Genomic DNA, 22,249 nt, shown 5'->3' on the forward strand with positions numbered 1-22,249 from the left:
GTTTAATAATAATCTGTGTTCTTCAACTAAGATGATATAGAGTGTTGTAACAACAGAAGCTAAGTATTTTTTATGATATATATATATATATATATATGGAAAAAAAATAATAATGTTTGACTGGTTGGGGTACTGCTGCTTGCACATTACCTTGCCTTTTCTTTTTTTTCTTCTTGATGTTAATGGACATCACCACTAATTCCTGGTTGAATTCCTCATTGCTGATGGCACCAAATCTCTGTGACAAGGACCGCTGTGTCCTCACTATGTTACGGGGGGAGCTGGGATCCTGTTCTGTCAGGCTGTATTCACAGTCCAAAGAGTTCCGCGTTCGACAACCCCTGGTCACCTCCACAGGCAGAGAGCTTCGTCTGACTTTAAGCTCAATGCCTGATTCTTGGCCATCTTCCTCGCACTCCAAAGGGCACAGCTGGATCCTCTCTGTATGCACCATCTGGGCAGAAGGCATCAGGTTTGCTGTTACAGGAGACGTTGACTTGAGCTTTGAGTGTTTGGCAGGCACATGGAAAGGACTTTGTATGGCAGCTATTAAAAAAGGTATTCACATAATTACAAAGCGGTTTCAAAAAATAGAGAATCAGATATAAACAGAAAATTTTAAAGTAGACATTGCATAAAGATAAAATACCTGCTGATTTTACCTTCACAATCCTCCCTCAGCCCCCCCACCCCTCATAAGATAGGGAAGAAAGCTAAAATACACCAATACAATAACATATGAAAAATTAAAAAATACTACATTAGGATAAGTCCAGGCACCAACGCTGTACACATGCACATGGAGTTATCATATTTAATGCCAATGTCAAAGCAGCTCATTCATTTAGATGGGCAGGCTAATGCACAGCAGCACACTATAGAAGGTGCAAAAACTTTCCAGCACTGTGCATATCCACCGTCAAAGTGTGTTCGGAGTCTAACACTCCAGCTTCTGGTGCATTCCCCAAAGTAAAGGTGATATTACTAGGACTTTTCAGAGGATCCTGTAAAAGCTGAGAATTCCAAATTCACTCCTGCAAAGCATGGATAATCTTGCAAAATGGTAAATTGTGAGCTTTTTCAGAATCCCAAGATGAGGGCCAGGGACTTTTCAGTAACCACCTGGCTGTTTTTTATATGGCTTTTAGTAATCACTTTTTGCTTAGCAGGTGAAGGTTTATTAACAGGTTTCAAAATATGCCATGAAGCTCAGATATTTCCAGTAAAGGGAACTGTGACTACTACAGAATAAAAATACATTTATAGACAATAGTGCACTTCTAACCTAAAGGGAACAGTTAGGTGAAAGGCCTTTTTCCGTTTCAGTCCCTGGGTACAAAGCCATCTGTATATAGGTATGGATTGTTAAGTTGGTGTGGAGAAACTCAAATATTTTGCACAACCCTACAGAACTCCTTTGGCAACACCAAAGTGTGCATTCAAGACAACCTGTGCTTACACAAAGAGCAGTCCCCTGTATTAAACAAGTGTACTTTCTGCAGATACTCTGCTGGATTAAAGGAACAGCAGGAAAAGTTTTTTTTAATAATATCAGTACTTTTGGGCATCTTTTAGCTGTAAATAAATGCCTTTCATGCTTTCGAGTTCTAAATCAATAAACCAACCACAAATAAATCAGCTCTTACTAACCCATCCTGGATATAATGTAAATTTGTATATATTACAAGTTCAAATTTCTGTGTGGAGATCTTGTATTACAGTGTTCTCCCTAGACCCTTTTAGCTTGGTGCACCACCCAGAACTTTTCAGTAACCATCAAAAAACAAGCCGAGTGGTTACTGAAAAGTATTAGGAGCCACCACCCACCTAATAGCTTCTTTCCACTCAGCTAAAAAAACTGTTTAGGAGATAACACTGTATTACTATATAATATTGTATTTAATTATTTACATATTACACAAAGTGTGTAGTCATGTCACTAACTGTCCCTCTGAAAGGGCTTATATCAAACATAAGAAATAGGACAGTAAAAAAAAAAAAATAAAAAAAAAAAAATGCATCTACATACAAGAAACAGCCCCTTCTGGCACGTCAGAGATTCGAATGATCTCTCGATCCCCTTTCAGGAAAAAAATTTCATTGTTCACACAGGAAACGCAAACAATATCACCAGCACTTTCAAGTCCTCCAACTACAGCCTGAAAGGAGAAAGAAGAGAAAAATAAGAGTTTATAGCAAAAAAAATGTTTTTTTTTCCAGGAATCAATTACTGCTCTTTACTTTTTTTTTTTTTTTTTTTTTTTTACAGAGGTACCCTGTGTAGAGGTCATATTGCAGGAAATAACAGTGCACAGAAAAAAAAACACTGCATCTCTTTCACTCAAATAAATTTAAATAGAAAATAGGGAAATTTGTTTTAGGGCTTACAAAGACTTTAAAAAAAGTTTTTCCAAAGCATGCTATGATTGGTTACCTGATTAACCGTGTCGAATATGTAGATGCTGTATTCATCCCAGCTCAGAACCCAACCTTCATGTAGGAAACATGACACAAGGCCCAGGTGCTTCTCACAGAGCTTATAGCTGTCCTGGTTAGTCGCCCCAACTCGAGGATACAGCTCAAAAGATTCCAGCCCGTGAGATAAAATATCCTTTAATATAAAGGTAGACTGGACAGATCCCTGGACATCAGCCTTCCATAGTCTCAGTCCGGGTCTTGCAGCAAATAATGTCAGGTCGCTTTGTTTGCAAAGCCCAGGTATAAAACAGGATCCATATCTGCCATTTCTAAAAGAATAAAAGAAAAATTGGCCTTATTTTGTCAAACTGGGAGTGCTGCTACCTGCGAATTTCTTAAATTTTTTGCAACCAGAGACCATGAAATCCTAGATACCCCGGCATAGTGTCATAAGTTATTTGTCCAATACCCAATAATTATATTTATGATGAGTGAGATTTACAGTCACAAACCTCTGAGCTAGATTTCCTATTGAGCTTCCAGCAGCATAATGTAGATAATATTTTATAGTAATAAATGATGTTTAATTATCAAGACAGTCTTGTGACTCTCACATTTATGTCAAACAGCATTATCAGGGTGACTCAGTTTTGCAGCTTCTATCATCTGCCTGCTTATCTGACGCTAAATAGGATGTTCAATAAGCAGTGTGAATGCAAGGAGATGATACAAGGAGCTTCAGTTTTGTGTCACTGTCCTGAATATGCAGTGTAGCAGAGGTGAGAGAAATACAACATAACTGAATGCAGTTTATTTTTATGAGTTGTTCTTTAATTAGGGTGCAAAAGATCATAAAAAGGATGGAGTGTTTAAAGAAAGACTCTAATGGGGGAAAAAAAACAAAAAGGATCAAAAGTCCTATAGAAAGTTGGTAGATGACTGAATTGAGGCAAACTACATACGATTTTCTAGGCTGGTTCCCAACTTGCTTGATGGCCTTCTCCTCCGTGTAGAAGAGCAAACATCTCTGAGTGGTGGACACAAGCAAGATTTTGTGGCTGTAGTCCAGCTGCACTATTGAGGACAATTCTTCCAGAATGAGACTGGGGTTACAAGAGCCCTGCAAAGATTTTTATAGGAGGGATAAGCAAAAGAACCTAGATACAAGTGAACAGAAGACAGAAGTGTACAGAATATTGGATTTCCTTGTGAGAACACACCTTGTCAAAGTCCAAATCAGACTGAATGATCTTCCCCCGATTATCTCCAGAGAACAGCTTCATCCCATTGGGACTCCAGGCCAGGGCAGTGATGCTGCTCTTGTGAATGCCCAGTACATCAAACCTCCGTAACTGTAATGCCAAAATATTAACATTAGGAAGAATAATTGCCAATGGCTGCAGTAGTTTTAGAAAATTGGTAGCCAATCAAAAAAAAAAAAAAAAAGTCCTTAAATGTGAAAGTAAATACATAAAGGGTTCTTGGGTCAGCTGGTAAAGCTTGGCCACCCACTCTAAGCCTGATGCAGATGCTCAATCAGATCTACAAGGTGACAGGAACCTGCATAGATGAAGGTTCGAAATAATAGTGTTACCCTTTGACTAAAGAGTGTAGTATAGTGTGTGTAAGCATGTCCAACGTATGTACAATGACAAAAAAACTACATATCTTTCCCCTACCCTCATGAGGGTGACTTTAATATGAATATTTTGAGCAGTAAGATGCTGATATATTGTACTTGGGATATAGATATGTGAAACATATCAGTTGTGCCTGAAAACATCAACATATCACTATAGGCACCACAGTCTAGTGGAAATAGCAAAGTATCACTTACTATCCATACACTAAAGCCTCCCCATCCTCAAATTTTACCCTTGTAAAATTCCTAAAACTTAACCCCAAAACCATTATGTTACCTGTTAACCCTACTCTCAATATTGTCAGATTTCAGCAATGTTATTAGTTCTGTGCTTGGGGTTCCACTTAAATACACACACATTATTATTATAATTATTATTACTACACAATATTTATAAAGCGTCGACATATTACACAGCGCTTTACAAAGTCCATAGTCATGTCACTCGCTGTCCCTCAAAGTAGCTCACAATCTAATGTCCCTACCATAGTCATATGTCATTACCACAATAGAAGGTCTATTTTGAGGGGAGTCAATAAACCCAACTGCATGTTTTAGGAATGTGAAAGGAAACTGGAATACCTGGAGGAAACCTAAGCAAACACTGGGAGAACCTGCAAACTCCATGCAGATAAGAGTCCAAGCCGAGATTCCAACCTGTGACCGAGCGCTGCAAAGGCCAGAGTGCTAACCACTGAGCCACCGTGCTGCCCAATACATGTACCACTGACCTGTTTGTTTCTGCCAGGTAGAGGAGACACAAGTTGGAAAATGGCAACCCTGCCAGATACTGTGCCAACTGCGACCAGATCATCGAAGCAGCTGAGGAGCTTAATGACTGATATGGATTCTGTTTTACCCTGGAATAAAAGATATGATATCATCCAGGTGTATGTTAATATATTCAAAAGAATAATGGAGGAAACACATGCTGAAGTACAATTATAGAAATACATAAAGTAAACAAAAGCGCTAACCAAAGCATCTCAGAGGTTCTAAATTTGGGAAAATTTAATACAGGGTTAACTTATAAAGTTCAGACACCTTGAAAAAAAATTCCTGATGATAGAATGTCCATAGGGTACCAGAAAAGAAAAAAAAAATAAATGTACCTTACCCCAATCTTCTGCATTGTTGGGAGAGACCTAACTGTTCCACCAAGGAATGCAAAGAAGATGAAATCTTGCAAAAAGACATTACAGCTTATTGCAATATTTGGTTTGCTCTGTAATCCTCTGGAACTTAAAAGTAGTAAGTTTAAAATTGAATTTTTTTTTTATTAGGTAACTTTGAGCAACCTTCCTGCAGATGATTTTTACAGGTGAAAGGGGCTTTGTTTTAACCTGTGGTCCCATTCCTGGAATCCAGCACTGCAGTATCCATGGCTCAATGGCTAACATGGAGGCATAGTGATATTCCAGGAAGCACAATAAAGGTCAAATTACCAAAAGCACACATAGAATTAGCCCATGACCAGGAGCTGCCAGATCACAATGAAAGTGCTTTATTCAGCATTGTGCACTATTACAAATGTGGTCACCGCCTGCTAGCTGGCCAACTCTGTAAATATGAACTTCAGCTAAAACTCACAGTAGCTCATATTTTAAGATACCGGTACTTCCCCTTGTAAACTTTGCTACGAGTGACACTAATGTTTCACTTTCTTAATGTTTATGGAATTTTCCCCACTCATACAGCAAAATGTTTTCTTATATTAGGTGCATTCTTTATTTCTTAAAATATACTCAAGCCTATATACATGTGTGTTGCAGTTTTGCACAAATGCAACGCACATTGCATTTTTAAATTATTTTACTTATGTAGTAAGGGGAGAAGTGTGCCAAAAAGAGGAATCAAAGTTGTGAAAATAGTATCTTCTTGCCAAGCCTTAAATATCGATAATGAGAGGAGAAGAGTACAAAAGAAGACTTTTTTGGGCAAGCCAGTCACAATAGTGTGAGTGGTGGGTAAGTAGTGAAGGTTTAGGAGACAGATAAAGACGGGTAGGCGAGTTTGAAAAGATTGGTTTTGAGGGCTCTTTTAAATGAGAAGAAAGTAGGAGCAAGCCGAATAGGACGAGGAGGACCATTCCAGGGAATGGGGGCAGCTCTAGAAAAGTCTTGGAGCGTGTGATGAGGAAGTCATTAGTAGGTCATTGGAGGAGTGAAGAGAGCGGCAGGGGAGAATTTTTCTATCAGGTCAGAAAGGCAAGTGGCACAAGAACTGTGGGGGGATTTGAAGGCAAAGCACAGGAGCTTGAATTTGATTCTCAGGTTAAAAAGAAGCCAATGAAGGGAACTAGAAAGAAAGGCAGCAGAAGAAGAGCGGTGGGAAGGTGGAAATTTAAAACTGAAAAGTACAAGTAGGTGAGAAGTAGGGAAGGATGGATTCTTCTAGTGTACACATCATATTATTAGGTTAAGAAAGTAGAGTGAGGCAAAAACAAGTTTCTGTCTGGCTCCAAGCCCTGTTATGAGAGGAGTTTCAATTTAAATCCTGCAATTCCTCCCAGCTGTGTATCACATAAAAAATGTATGAATAATTACACATTGGGCATGATGATTGTTCCATTAGCAGTTGGCTGAAGAGATGAAAGAAAAAAAAAAAAAAAAAAATCACATGCTGATCAGCATCACAAAACCCAAAATGAATTTCAACGCTTATGCACATTAGCAAAAAAGTTTAAGTGCTGTATTTTAATAATAGATAGAGACTCCATGTTTTCCAGCAAATGGGAAGGAGAAATATAATATTTCCACAGGGACAGAGTATCCAGACCCCTGATCAATCATATTTTAAAGCGTCAATCTACGCAAAATGGATACAAAACACACACACTTCTAGTCTAAATGCTGCCTTTTTACTGTGAATTAATTTCATTTATCACCTAAAGTAGGAATCAGCCATTACAATGGGGATATCTCACTTGCATAACTAGGACCAGGACCAGAACATTCCGTTACTGTAACATATGGTACTGGGACAGGAATTTTGTCACAACTGGGGCACCCTCGCTTGTGTTAAAAGGGACAAGAAATATGTCCTAATGGGTCAGACTGGAGTACAATGGGGAGATATTTCGAAAATAAAGAGCGACAATGGATTTTCCCTTCCAATCAATCAAGAAACAAATGAAGAAGGCCCCTAAAGCTAAAACCCTTCTTTAAATTTTGAATAGACTAGAGCAGCCTTTTTCAACCTTTCTAACATGAGGGAACCCGTGAAATACCTTTTGGATCCTCAGGGATCCCCTTCTATAATTACTATATCTACAGCTTGCAGTATCTTAGTGTGGTGGTCAGCAGGAAGAATGTCTCCATCATTGCTGGTCATTGGGAACAATGTCACCCCTACAGATAGCCAAAGATCCTCTTGGTGGCAAAGACTGCTGATTGTTCAAGTCACCCCCAGCAATCTAGAGGAAACACTAGACAAGAGAATAGTTAAAAGAAAAATTATGTGCCTTTGGAAAAATGTATCTTTACTGAAGACACAATGGAAGCGACAAAAAACGTCATCTTCAATTACATCTTAGATAGTAGTCCCCAGAATAAGTTTCCCATTCAATACAACAAAGTTTGACTGTCCCATTTTGTTGTGCTGGGGAGCTTTACCACCAGGATCACTGGGAGAAAATGGCAATAAAACCCTGACAGAACACTCCTACAACCCTTCACTACTTTATCCAAACCTAATAAAAGAGAAATGCTGGCTTTACATAAAAAATTAAACTGCTGGTCTACTTGATGAATAATTCTGCATTGTATGGGATGCAATGCAATGGGTAGGTTGTGTTGCTGGCTGATCATCAAGCAGCAGTGTGCTTTGTCTCAAGCTTAGAGCACACCAGAGAGGGAGAGGGCCTGCCATTTATAGACATACAGGTTTAAATGTTAAAATATATTTTGCAGCACCGTACCTCCAAATTATACTTTTTCATCTGGTTTGTGTGTCGGCAGTAGAGATACAACATCCCGATGCTGCTGCCGATTGCAATGTAGTCGCCATTGACATCCAGAGCTGTGAGGTAGACGAGGAGAGACCGGAAGCCTTTCTGTACTTTAGCAGGGATGGCATTCAGAATGGAATACAAGGGACAGAATTCCTTAAAGGTTATAGCTCCTGGTAAATCGGCCATGGCTCCCAGTCTTGTACACAGCAGCACTATGTTACATCATTTCAAGCCGCCCCTGTGAGAAAAGGGAAATAAAAAAACATCATCATTTCATCTAAGCCAACAGTATAGCCTATCCCTTAGAGCATTATCACATAAACAACCATCAAAACATACACAAGATAACGGGGACCCAGATCTCTAGTCATCAGGAAGCAAGACATTTAATCTTGGACATATAGAGAAGGTAAATAGTCCCTGCAGGGACACAGACAGCAATACCAACCGGCTACACAAGAGTAACCCAACACTGGATCCAACTCTCGAAAGAAATGTTAATGACAGAAAAGAAAAACAGAATTTCCCTAAGTATGAATTTGAATATGCTGCCTACGGACAAAATATGTAGAATGTAGCTCATGATAGAGGTTTCAATTCCCTAAATAAAAGACAAGAAGCACCACTCGGATGTAACGTGTCTTTTAGAGAGATTTTCTAGTTAATTTCCAAACGCAAATCTTTCTAAACTCTCTCCAGTGAATTTTTCTGTACTTTTTGGCATTTCCCCCCCAAAACCCCATGACAGTATAAAAAAGCAATGATATCACCAATAAAAAAATCCCACAGGCATTTCCCTGCAAAAGAACAGATCTTAAAGTTCTGCAAATATACAAGATCTGTACTTCCTAACTATAAAAGCAACAGATCTATCAGGCGGATAGCCTAATGGCAAAGTAACAGGTGGGGTGTAGAAATAGTTTGCAGGTTCTCCTCATGTCTGTGTGGGTTTCCTCCCACATTCCAAAAACGTGCAGTTAGGTTAATTGTCTTCCCGCAATTTGTCCTTAGATAGTGTAATGACATATGCCTATGGTAGGGACATTAGATTGTGAGCTCCTTTGGAGGACAGCTAGTGACATGACTACGGACTTAATAAGGTGCTAAGTAATATGTGGGCGCTATATAAATACTGGATAATAACAGTATAATAGAGGACAATGCTGCTTCTAGTTGTGAGGCAGTGGCCTAAAGTGGAACTAAACAATTTACTGCAGGACGTTTATTGCAGTAAAGACAGGAGATGTCCCTTCTGCAATTAAAAAAGTGTCAGGCAGGTATATTTATTTTATTACATTCACCTGTCCTTGCTCCATCAAGGACCTTGCCATCTTCACCAGTGTTTTCTCCAGGCACTTTTAGCTGGGCGCAGTTTTTGGGTGGTTACGGAAAAGTTGGGTCACAATTCAGGGGCATAATGCAAAGATGATGGAAAAGTGAGTCATACTAAGGGGGTGGACATGAGATAGTGGAACAAAGTATAGGGAGCAGTGGAATGCTAGAAAGTTACTGGCAGTGTTCATCAAGTTCTTATTCCAGATCTTTGGCCATCTTGATTGGTCAGCCCAGAATTATAAAAATCTCCAGCATTAATGCGGGAGGTAATTCCCTGGCCTGTTGGAATATCCCAGGACATACACCGAGCTGCGTGTGTACTTTTACTCTTTTTAAAAAAGTAGTGCGAGCAGGCAGGTATGTTTATTGCAAAAGGGGCATTGCCTGTCTCTTCTGCAATAAAAATCCTGACTGGCTACAATTATTTTTATTTGTGAAACTGTAGTTTCAACTTAACATTGTCAGCTTACCAATGTACCAATGTAAGTGCTGTTACTGGATCACCAGATAGAAATAGATTCACAATGAGTTAATTGGAAGAAACAGATTCACAGACAAAATAAAAAAAACTAAAACATAAATAAAAAATCCTAATATTGTAGTTTGGTGTTGCATTCCTCTGACCTTACTATCCCAGCAAGAACCGGGTGTAGCTTATGGTATTGATAATAGCGCTAGCTATCTCCATTTCTCTGTGCTACCCACCAAAAACAGTAAAAATCAGTCATAAAAAAAAGTCATAACGAACCAGTTTTGCTTATGCAAAGGCAATTATCTTACCAAGTCGAAATTCTGTCCACCCACTGGAGACGCTGATCTCTTTCTGCCTATGAATAACTTTTCATACTGAGTAAAGAGGCAGAGCTCTAATCATACAGAAACACTTATAGACTACTGTGGGTTTTACATTCGGTGAACTCTGCTCCTAGCAGTTGCCAATTACAGCAATGACGTGAATTTAAAGAGCAAGCGGTTCCAGAGCCTGAACCCCACACAAGTGACAATTGTCTTGGGTTTGGAGGAAGAAAGGCGACTGTGTATGAACAAGTGCAAATACCGGTACCATGAGATACACAGGCATTCATTCTTTAGACAATTCTCTTCCAGGTAACGATGTCCACAATGATCACAGAATGAGATGCTGAACTGATCGATCGGCCTGTAATTATGGGTTCACATTGATTAGTCCCCCTGTAATTATGGATGTATTTTGCTCCATTGAGCTCCATAATGATGCACAGATGGAATTTGCATGCTTTTTTTTTTTGGAATATATTTTGTACTGAACAGTTTGACGCACGTTATCAATTTTTCAGAGACCACAACTGCCAAAAAGGTTTATTAATGTCATCTCTTTTTATAGAGGCTGCCTGGGCTTTTAACAAACAGCTTGGCCTATGGAGCCCATCCAAATAAAAACAAAATCCAAATAAAAACAAAAATAAAAACAAATAAACCAAGACAAAATAAAAAAAAAATATTATATACATTTAAGACTACTGAAAGCCGACACTCAGGGCGAATACATAACTTTGTGGGTGTATTAGGCTATGTACACACGTCAGATTAATCTTGTCCGATAATCGCCTCAGGGCGGATATCATACGAGAATCTGGCATGTGTGCAGCGCTTGTCGTCCTGATGACCATCCTGGCGGATCCACGGACGACGAATTATCATAATGAAAGTAAAGTGGGGAGAGCGCAACGGGGTGCCGCTTCCTCGTTCTCCCCTTACCTTTCTATAGAGCAGAACATACTCGTTCATGCATTGTTCAGTCTTTTGTGATTGTGAAAGATCCTTACCAACGACAATTTTTGCACACGTGTACCAAGCCTAACATTCTGTTAAAGCATTGTCATTCATTCTGAATAGCACACCAATGCACAGTAATCCACTGCCATGCATTGTGGTGTGCTGTGCCACTTTTTGGTCCATTTATGTGCATTGCAGCCTATTTACCAAAAATGGGCTGCCTTAATGCCATACACTTTAATGTATTACCACAACACATAAAAATGAAGAAGCGTGAATGTGCTCTAGTGCTGGATTCACACTTTTCTGTCCATTGGTAATGCAAGTCTGGCACAAACTTTGATGCTCTTATGATTACCAGTCCCTTAAAGAGGACTTAGCTAGAGTTCAAAAACAAAAAGAAAATCTTCCCTACCTTTTCTGTATTGCTATCAACATATTTCTTGGATAAACCTACGTTTTACGCTTTCATTGTTCAGTAAAAACTTTCAACTCCTGTGTATGGGTGCAGCAGACCCCCGAGGGCATCACACTTGCCCTCGGGGAATCCGGCATGAGTGAATTCTTCCTTGTTCCTACTTCTTTGCATGTTGCTATAGCAGTTATAAGGCATTGCCTGTGTGTATAATACAGAGATAAAACCAGCAGCACATACAATGATGGCTACATTGCATAGGTATGAGGAGGCTCTAAAAACCTTCATATCAAACAAAACAGTATTAGGGGTGCCTAGGAAGTCAACCAACACAGGTGCCATCTTTATACAATAACGTCTCTCTTTATAAAACAAGGAATACAACTTTCTCTCAAACATTTTATGGTGGGAATCAACAACAGGTAGTCCCTGAGTTAAAGGCGTCCAATATATGGACGACTCTTAGATACAAGAGGGCTTCCCTGCTCACTGTGTGCAGGAAGGAGGCTTGAAGGGGGCGGTTTGGATGACTTGCAGAACAAACCTTTTTGCTAAAAACAGCTGAGGTTGTGGGTCAGGGTTCTCCCCAGGCACGTTTAGCTGGGCGCACCACCCGGCACATTTCAGCACCCACCCGGCTGTTTTTGGGTGGTAACAAAGAATTTGGTCACAATACAGGGGCTGCCACCCACCTAAAATTTCTTCCCACCCAGCTTAAAAAAATTTCTGGGTTGAGCACTGTGGGTGATCTTATGAGTTGATCTGTAGCCTCCTGTAACTCTTTAGTGACCAAGACAAACTCTGCAGTTATTTCTTTTTGCATATCAAAGCACAGCTTGCTCCACACGTTTATGAATGTCTAGGCTCCATAAAGTTTTTTTTTGCTTTCTTTGTTTAACTCACAGTGAGGATTTTATACAGTAATAAACACCACACTGCCTAATAATATGTTGGGACAAACATCTGTCCTATTTGCATTTAATAAAATAATGTACCTGTTCCAACTTGCATACAAATTCAACTTGAACAAGAACAAACCTACAGTCTCTATCTTGTAAGTAACCTGAGTGTGTATATGTATATATATATATATATATATATATATATATATATATGTAAATATCTTTGTATTCTCACTAGAAATATTTCTAAGCTGGGTGGGAAGAAGCTGTAGGTGGGTGGCCCCTGTACTGTGACCCAACTTATCAGTAAGCATTCATACCAGATAGCTACTGAAAAGTGCCAGGTGGTGCACCCGGCTAAAAGAGGCTGGGGAGAACTGTGTGTGTGTTTAATATATATATATATATATATATATATATATATACACACACACAATCGTGTACATTTTTTCATAAATTACCTGTCAGTCCCCTGGCACGTGACAACCTAGAACTCCTGTGGCACCTTTCCAGCCTAGACAGCAAAGTATCCAGCAATTGTCTGGCTGTTACACTCAAAGCCAGCATTGGGAGGGGGATAGAAATATAGGGAGAGAGATGATCATTGCACGATGTATAAATCATCTGTCCATTATACTAATGAAGCCATATATGGCGTCTGCTGGCACACACAGCTGCTTTAGGTAAAATTTTGGCAAGAAATGGTTATATATATATATATATATATATATATATATATAAATGGGTATAATGCAGAGAAGCATTTCTCCTCCTTAACAAGGGGGAACCCTTGAATTAACTTTCAGGTCTTCAGGGAACCCCTTCTATAATTCCTATATCCACAGCGTACAGTATATTAGCTTAGTGGTCAGTGGGAAGAATTCCTCTTACATTCCTGACCATTGGGAAGAATGTCACCCTTACAGATAGCCAAAAAGATCATTGGTGTCACTACACTGACCTGAGAAGACCAAATTGCACAATGATCAAGGAACCCCTAGCAACCTCTGGAGGTGGAAACCACTGAAACACATGGACCTGCAAGATACCCACCAGGGAATGTTTGAGGGAATATCATATTCCCTGTTTTATAGCCCCCGGACATTGTATATATCTTAAAGCAGACCTAACATCATAATGTAAATGGGTTGCTTTCCCTTTTTACGTATTAAAAAATGTATAATTCTTTTACTTTATTGTCATTTCTCCATTCCTCTGCTTTTACCATTGCAGCAATAAAGAATGACAGCATTCCTAAACACAGAAACTTCACTTTACATAAAAAGGTAGACAACCCTTTTACGTAAGGTAAAAATGTTGTTTTTTTTGTTTTGTTTTTACGTTTTTTAAGTTTTTGTTTTATTTTTTAAAATAAAAAAGGGTGCAGAACCACCGCAATTCTGGATCTCCTAACCGATGGAGAATGAATGGGAGCGCAAAGCCTCTCAGGATACCTAGGTCACGCATCCCAGGAGGCTCTTGGTTGCTCATTCTGTGCAGAAGGAGCCTTATCGCACAAAGAGAAAAATCTAACAATCTCACGCATGCGCAGTGAGATTGGCAAGTTTTTTTCCATCCTAAGTCACCAGATCTCACGCCTGGGTCGGGTGACATAGGATGAAGAACCTGGAAGAAGAGAAGAAGATGGCAAGACACCTCCGGATGGATCAGACTGCCCTGCGAGATTAAAGATAAGTGTTTTTTTTTTTTAGGCACTTTTCAGTGTAGTTTCTCTTGAAGACGAGGACACCTGCAGCCTCCAGGGACACATGCGTCACATATCCCAGAGAGCTGCTCTTTCTACACATGCATACCACTGGCCAGTAGTCATTGGGGCATTCCTCAAAACACAACCGAGCAAAGTGCACATGCGCAGAGCGAGATCGGTATTCCTTTGTTTACATTTAGAGGCGCTGTTGGAGAACGCATCACCGGATCTTGCACATACGCAAAGCGCATCAGGTGTCGTTGCTGATGTAATGAGAAACCTGGAAGAAAGATGGCGCCATGGAGAGCCCTAGAAAGAGGACAGCCCGGGATTGGCTGGTTGAGGTAAGTATATTGATGGAGGGCTTTGAGGTAGGTGGACGGTTCTTATTAATAAAATAATAATATCGTCTCTATTAATTAATAATATATTTAAATAATAATAATAATAATGCACATATAAAATAACTAATTATAGTAAAACCCACACTCTATATATTCTAATGATACCTTATACAAGGCCAAGCTGAAATATTAACACTTCATATACAAATGTATCACCTAATACAATATACACATACATACATAAACATACAATACACAAATATGAGGACATACACATATTTACAAGGCGACACAATACACCCAGCCCCGGCTCCTCAGGCAGCCCAGTCTCACCTGCTCCGTCAGTGGCCCCTCAGGTGGGGCCCCTCAGCCCAGCTTCCCCCGCCGGCGGATTATTGTCCCCGATTCCGCCGAAAAAAGTCCCCCCCCTCTAGACAATCAAAACACTAAGCAACGCCGACCAATCCAGGACCACCTTTCGTGTGACGTCATTGCACATCCTGTCTCCGTACGGAAAGCGGAAGTGATTGTTGTTATGGACGGTCACATGGGCAGCCCACGCCGTACTGCCTTGGAAGTTCTTTGCACACAGTTGTCATGGATAGTAAGTGACCTGGTTTGTGGAAAGTGTCGGGGAGGTTTTTAGTGGGTGGGATATGTCTTATAAGCTGGCAGTGTTCTGTGGAATTGCATAAAAGAGTTTAAATTTTTTAAAAATATATGTACAATCCTAGATTGTAAGCTCTTCAGCGCAGGCTCCTCTCCCCCTCCTGTGTCATTGTCTGTATCTGTCTGTCATTTGCAACCCCTATTTATTGTACAACACTGCATGATGTGTTGGAGCTATATAAATTCTGTTTATTATTAATAATAATAATAATAATAATATTATTGCGGCAAAATGATGCCATAGCTGGTGATGGTATGTCCAGCTAAAATGTGTTATTCTAAGCTGAGAAGGAACAGAATTATTTTTTATTGGAGTGTGTGTCTTAATAATTCTGTCTATTTCTTGTCCTGGTGGCAACCGTTAGGAAAATTTAACCATCTTGGTGTCACAACACAGGAAGTAAAAATCTGAAACGCCTCCTACTGGTCATTGCCAGAAATAAATCCTGGAATATATATTAAAAATGTCCCCGCTTTAAAATGTGATTGATCCCACAGAGCCCAGTCTGTTCCTAGGTGCCCCCCGGAATTCATTCCCCCAAGTGAGTGACAACAGGTGGGCATATAAATGCTTTAGAAACCAGCTACACACAGGAATTTACAAATGAAAGCTTTTTCAAGCATTATTTTTGTTTTGAGTTTTAGTCATAAACCTTCTTCTATTTCTCTCCTCTGCAGGTAAAAGCCCCGGCTTTGTGACTCCGAAGAGGCCGGCTTTGACGGGCAGCGCCAGGAAAATCAAAGACAATGTTGCAGATTGGCACAACCTGATGCTGAAATGGGAAAATCTTAATGACAGTGCATTCGGCTTAGCAAGCAAGATTGTCAATTTAAGAGTAAGCCTCTTGTAAGTGCGGGGGTAATCGGCAAATAGAGGACCTGTAACATCCAATCAGATTTCATGTTGGGTCTATAAATAAGGAGCAAGCTCCGGGGAGTAATCGGCAAAAAGGGGAACTGTAACATCGAATCAGATTACATGTCAGGTCTATAAATGGGGAGCAGGTTTGGGGGGTATTCAGCAAATAGGAGACTTGTAACATCCAATCAGATTTCATGTTGGGTCTATAAATAAGGAGCAAGCTCCGGGGAGTAATCGGCAAAAAGGGGAACTGTAACATCGAATTAGATTACATGTCAGGTCTATAAATGGGGAGCAGGTTTGGGGGGTATTCAGCAAATAAGAGACTTGTAACATCCAATCAGATTTCATGTCGGGTCTATAAATGGGGTGCAAGTTCGGGGGGTATTCAGCAAATAGGGGAACTGTAACATCCAATCAGATAACGGGAGAAAGGTCTATGAATAAGTGGTTTGTGGTTGCTGTGAATTACTATTATTACTACTATTTGTTACATTTAATAGTAAGGCCTTGCATGAAAAAGCATTCTGTACACCCTGTGTTTATTGCACCTTACAGTAACAGTGCAAGCTAAGGCAGTTCCCCTTTTTAACATGGGGGAGCCATTGAAATACTTTACTAATAGGTTACTTTAGGTCTTCAGTACCCCCTGCTAAAATTTCTATATCCACAGCTCACGTTGTGGTGATCAGTGGGAAGTATTCTTACATTGCTGGTCAGTTGGAAGAATGTCACCCTTACAGTCCAAAAATCATTGGTGTCACTTACACCTGAGAGGAACAGATTTTTCATTGCTCAAGGAACCCCTAGCAACCTCTGGAGGAACCCCTGGTTGAGAATCACTTGTCTAGAAAGTAAAAGCTGACCTTGGAAGATGCAAAAACAAAGCTACAAGTTTACTCTTCACCAACCTACTGCCATTCTATGTAGAAAACTGAAATACCTCTTACTTTTGGGTATAGGGAGCATGGGGCTCTCCATCCACCCAGGTGATTGCTCTGGGTCTTTGTGATTAATATTATTATTAATAATAAAATAAACAGGATTTATATAGCACCAACATATTATGCAGCGCTGTACATTAAATAGGGATTAAATAGTGATTGGCTACATAGCCACCCAGAGCTATCACATAGGGAAAGGAAGGATGGTGGTGGCTATTTAGGAAGAAAGGGGATTTTTAGAGGGAGTACCTCAATACTTTTTTTTTTAATTTATTAGGTACCTGGGATATGTAAATAATAGGTAAGTATTTTGAGGGACTATTAAGGCAAACAGTCAACCAGATCTCACTTAAATCTCACTTAAGTATAATAAAAACACAAATTTATTTATATTTAAAATAAAAAAACTTTTTGTAAAAACATTACATGAGTTTTGATGACTCCACAATAATTTGGTACGAATACATATGCATGTTAATTGTTCAACGCGTTTCACGGAACATAGTCTGCTTCATCAGGAACAAAATGGCCTCAAAATGAATAAGGGTAGAGCATAGATTTTCCTTGATGTTCACAAAAGTCAAACAGTTGGTGGTGAAAGGTTAATTGCCCCAATTGTCTCAGTGTGGATAGAGATAATTCTCCACTGTTTGGAGTCCTAGTCAAATATTGTAGCTTCGGTGTCCAGAGTTTCAGTCCCCAGATATTTCTTTACTAGGAATCTGGCATCAAAGTGTATTCTTTTGTAAACTGAGCTGTCCATAGTGCTCCATTTAAAGGTACCTGGGATAGTTACGCTTCTGTCGGAGAATTCCCTTTACTTTCCTGTCTTGGAAACATGAGATTAAACAAATATCTCCATATCTCCCCTCCTATTGTGTGATACTTCCCCCTCCTCCTCTTAGATTGTAAGCTCTTTGGGGCAGGGTCCTCTCCTCCTGCTCTGTCACTATCTGTATCCGTCTGTCATTTGCAACCCCTGATTATTTGTACAGCGCTGCGTAATATGTTGGCGCTATATAAAGCCTGTTTGATAATGATAACACTTTGAGATTTGCACCGAGATGTAAGGATGGGGAAGTCAGGTCCTTGGGGAGTGATTAGTACATAAACCAAGAGTGGTGTGGTTTACTTTTGCCTTGTCTGCAGTAAACAATGATCTAGAAAGGACAGGCCAGTTGTCGGTGTATCCGTTCCCAGCAGCTGTCTACACTTTTGTCTTGTAGATCATATGAGAAGATGTTGGTTGATGACACTTCACCTACAAATGAGAATATTCATCAGGATAAAGAAGAGCTGGAGAGGATGTGCTCAGAATTGGTGGACATATTGCAAAGCATGGTATGTATACAGGTGATAATTCCTTTATCACTAACATTTTATTTTTCTTTGTTTTGCTCCTTAATAACATCAGGAGAGAAGTTTCTGTATTCTGTAATGGAGGGAAAACCAGCCCAGCCTTCCACAACTTTTTACTTTTGAGGAACCCTTAAAATAATTTTTGGGTGTTGATGAACCCTTTGCTATAATAAATGAATGGGGAAAAATGCCCTTTGCACTGGTTGCCAGAGGGAGGATGGCAGTGGAAACCCTGGAATTATGCAAGCATCATCTTATGGGAGGACAATTAGCCACTGCTCAAGGAACCCCAGGCAAATTCTGGAGGAATCCTGATTGCGAATGGCTGAGCTAGACCAAAACCATTGATTTTTGACTTTTGGGTAAAAGACAGACCAATATTATTAACAATCTTCACAAAAAAATGAAATGGGCATTTAACAGATGTTTGGCATGTTATTTGCCTGTAAGAGTCTTCCTTGTGTAGTCATTCAAAAACCCTGAGACTGCTGCAGGGTGTCTCCATCCAAGATGTGATGTCAGCAGACTCGGAGCAATCACTTATGTGATGATATATAGAACTCAAGTTCAACCTCCCATTAACTATATAAATGAGTTAGTGAGGATAGCAGAAAGTGAGTAAAGACCAAACAGACCAGCCATCTTTATACCAGGGTTCAGCTTTGCCTGACTGACCTCCCATGGTGGCCCTATAGTTTCTTGGGTTTCTTTTGTGTCACTTGGAAGAGGCAGTAGCTTGACAACAAAACGCATATTATTATTTTTTTTTTATTCCTTTGAACTTCTATGGTTAAGCAGGAGTTTCAGGAGACCTGAAAATAATTTCTAGGGTTCCTCAAGGGTAAAAATGTTGAGAAAGGCTGAACATAGACGCTCCCAGAAGAAAAGTGAGGCTGTACGATGGAACTGATCAATTCTGGAGCAGTTAATTTTTATAGCAAGTTCAGAGGGATATTCCAAGTGAAAAAAAGGTTAGCAACAGGGTCCCTTTAAGTCAAATGTGTGCTTTGTCAATGCAGAGCAACTCAACAGGTTTGTTTTATTAATGAACCCCTAACTCACCTTTTTAGTACATACCTTTGCTTACATTACATGATGTTCTGCCCAATTCTGAATGTCAGAATTGTCCTTTACTTCCCCTTTTTTGGGAACATTTTTACCTGGAATTTGGAATTTATTCACATAATCAATATTACATTATATTCACCATGCTTGTAAATGTTTTTAATTATTTTTTACACTTTAGCATCAAATACAAATGAAGATGGAGAAACTGACATCAACTTTTAAAGGAGTGTGCGATCTGGAGGCATTTCAGTGTCGTGGCGAAGCGTCTTGTCCCGTACTATTCCATACTTGGCCTACTTCACTTTTCTGTAAGCGATTCATTTCTTCAATTGCTTATTATACAATTTTCTACAAACCTTGTGTTTGTGTTAAATTTCAGCAGTGTTTCAGAACAGATGTAGTGTTTAGGGAAAATTCACTCACCAAGACTTAAAGATGGAACAGAAAGAAATGTTGTGATGGATCCTAAAGTGTAACATGACTGAAAGTGTTTGCTCAGGCTGGTAGCCTGTAAGTGTTGTGATATGATACCACTTTACAGACATGGCACAAACTGTCCTTATGGAGAATTTACAGGAAAATCACATGAATGCTGGCCCACCACCCATCAGTCGCTCAAATTTTGCAATTGACAGGCTGCCAAGTGTAAAAACTTTAGCTGCCCTTGAAAAGCTTTATAGTGAAGCTGTCTGGTAACTTCTCTGAGAGGCAGCGCCATACCTTCTTATCTTTTTGGGTTATGCTTTGTAGTGCTGTGCACCATCTTTATTTCAATTGCTGGCTCTGGGAAGGCAGAGGGTGGCTATTAGTAATAGCACAGCCATGACCTTTTCTGTGTACAGGCCAAAACTGACCTTAATACTTGGGTATCTGAAAAGGATGTAAGGTTACAGGACAGTGTACTTGTTTGATATGAAAAAGGAATGCGAACCAACTATACTAATAATGCATGTTACTTCACTGACCCAGAACAAGCATGTAGCCAGTGCAGTCTTAACACATGGTTTGCATCCTTGTTACAGGTCAGTGACTCAATGCTTACTGAACCTGCATGACAGCTTAGAAACCCCCACACTGAAGTGTATGAACCAGTACATTCTCACATTGTGGCTAGGTTGCTGGTCCAACATTTAGGTTATGCTCTGTTGCAAAAAAAGTCTACCATGTTTTGACCGCATCCTTAAATATATAAGCACCAGCAATTTGATTGATCACCATTAGGCAGAATTGCTATTTCGACTTGATGTGTGGTGTGTAACACAATTCAATAATTTTATCTAAATTTTATTTTGGCAGATGAAACCTCACAGAAAATGTCGGACATGTATAAGAAGGAAATGTCACTTAAGCGCACAATTGTCGGTGAAATAGCACACACTCCAGACCAGGATCTGCTCATGGTCTATCTGTCTTGTTGGCTGTATCAGCCTTATGTAGACAACAGTATAAAAGTCCTACTGGAAAGCATGCTGCTGGAAACTGGCCACAGGGCTATATAATGGACTCCCTGAGCAAGATTTTAATATACATTATATAATCAGAAGTTTGTGAACACCTGGGTATCACACATTTGTAGGTTTGCTGAACATAACCTCCCTGTGATTATATTAGCATCCAATCCATGGGAATTTGTGACCATTGAGCCAAAGAACATTTGTGTTCAAAGGGATTAAAGTAGAAGTCACTTCATAACATGTATATAAAATTTTATCTTTATGAAGATTTTTTTTTTCTATTTATTTCAATGGGGGTTCAGCATTCTGGAACAGAAAGTTTTTCTCCAAATCTGTTACAACAAGGTTTGAAGTTCAGAATTCTCTATTTGTATCCTATAGTGTTATAACACTATTACCTTTTACATAAAACACCTAAACTCAATGGAGTAACTTCCACATCTCTTTGCTTATATTATATATATACTGATCAGCCAACATACCTCCATACTTAGTACAAATGCCGTGTGGGCTCCTAGCTTTGACCTTTCGGGCTCTACAGAACACCAGAAGGTATCTGGAATCTGGTGCAGTGGTATTTACTTCCCATGTCAATAGAATTAAATGTTTTGGCTGATCATTGTATAATTGTTATATAATATATTTTACATTTCAAATTCATCAAAATATATTTGCATTCCACTTTGTGCTACTGTGTTTATTTTATAGTTCTCATGAACTGATCCCTTGAATTTCCTCATTACAAAAAAAGCACTGTATTTTATTAAAAAGCTAAAAATTTCCATTGTACCATGAACAATTTTTGTATTTATATGGTAAGGCTTGTACACAGCATGGGGGAAAAAAATGCAATCCTTATGGTGGGCCTATTATTAAACAGGATTTATATACAGTGCTGCATAATAAGTTGGCGCTATATAAATCCTGTTTATTGATAATAATATAGCACCAACATATTTTGCAGCATTGTATATTAAAAAGGGGTTGCAAATGACAATACAGTGACACAGTAGGATGAGAGGACCCTGCCCTGAGGAGCTTACAATCTAGGAGGTAGGGGATGTATCACACAATAGGAGGGACGATATGGAGTGGTGGGAAGTAGTGAGAGTTTAGGAGAGAAAAGAATGTAGAAGGCCTATACTGTAAAAAGGATTAATCTGGTTTCAGAACAGACAGTGTTTATTTTACCCTCCGCAGGGTGCATCATGAAAACAAAAGAAGAATTTGGTGCTTGAGTTAGAACAAGAAGTTTGAGAAGAGCTAAACACTTTCATTAAAAAAAACACAAGTTGCCATTCTTACTTCTAGGCTACACTGCAGTCTTATGCCAATATTACCACACAGAAGGAGTGGGTCATACCAGACAAACCTAAACTAACTTACATGTATTTTTATAAGCATTGTAGTCAGAGACATGTT

The 22,249-nt window shown here is 39.4% G+C and overlaps 2 protein-coding genes across 3 annotated transcripts in view; one reads left to right on the forward strand and one right to left on the reverse strand.

Annotated features, from left to right (window-relative positions):
- The window catches only part of TECPR2 (tectonin beta-propeller repeat containing 2), a 44,491-nt gene extending 29,631 nt beyond the window's left edge, over positions 1–14,860 (reverse strand). For both annotated transcript variants that reach the window (XM_072428940.1, XM_072428939.1), the window contains exons 1-8: positions 14,805–14,860; positions 7,980–8,250; positions 4,792–4,920; positions 3,639–3,770; positions 3,381–3,538; positions 2,435–2,747; positions 2,030–2,159; positions 151–546 (exon numbers count right to left, since the gene is read on the reverse strand). In XM_072428940.1, the coding sequence (XP_072285041.1) occupies positions 151–546; positions 2,030–2,159; positions 2,435–2,747; positions 3,381–3,538; positions 3,639–3,770; positions 4,792–4,920; positions 7,980–8,198 (1,477 nt within the window). In that variant the 5' untranslated portion in view covers positions 8,199–8,250; positions 14,805–14,860. The remainder of the gene's footprint in view (positions 1–150; positions 547–2,029; positions 2,160–2,434; positions 2,748–3,380; positions 3,539–3,638; positions 3,771–4,791; positions 4,921–7,979; positions 8,251–14,804) is intronic.
- Positions 14,861–14,989: 129 nt separating this feature from the next.
- CINP (cyclin dependent kinase 2 interacting protein) lies at positions 14,990–21,607 on the forward strand. The gene is made up of 5 exons (XM_072427572.1): positions 14,990–15,075; positions 15,819–15,987; positions 18,173–18,287; positions 19,552–19,681; positions 20,670–21,607. Exons 1-5 carry the CDS (start codon positions 15,069–15,071, stop codon positions 20,870–20,872), a joined length of 624 nt encoding a protein of 207 aa, XP_072283673.1. The 5' UTR covers positions 14,990–15,068; the 3' UTR covers positions 20,873–21,607.
- The last annotated feature ends 642 nt before the right edge of the window (positions 21,608–22,249 follow it).

The sequence above is a fragment of the Pyxicephalus adspersus genome, chromosome 12 (genome assembly GCF_032062135.1).
Source record: "Pyxicephalus adspersus chromosome 12, UCB_Pads_2.0, whole genome shotgun sequence".
Taxonomy (NCBI): Eukaryota; Metazoa; Chordata; class Amphibia; order Anura; family Pyxicephalidae; genus Pyxicephalus; species Pyxicephalus adspersus.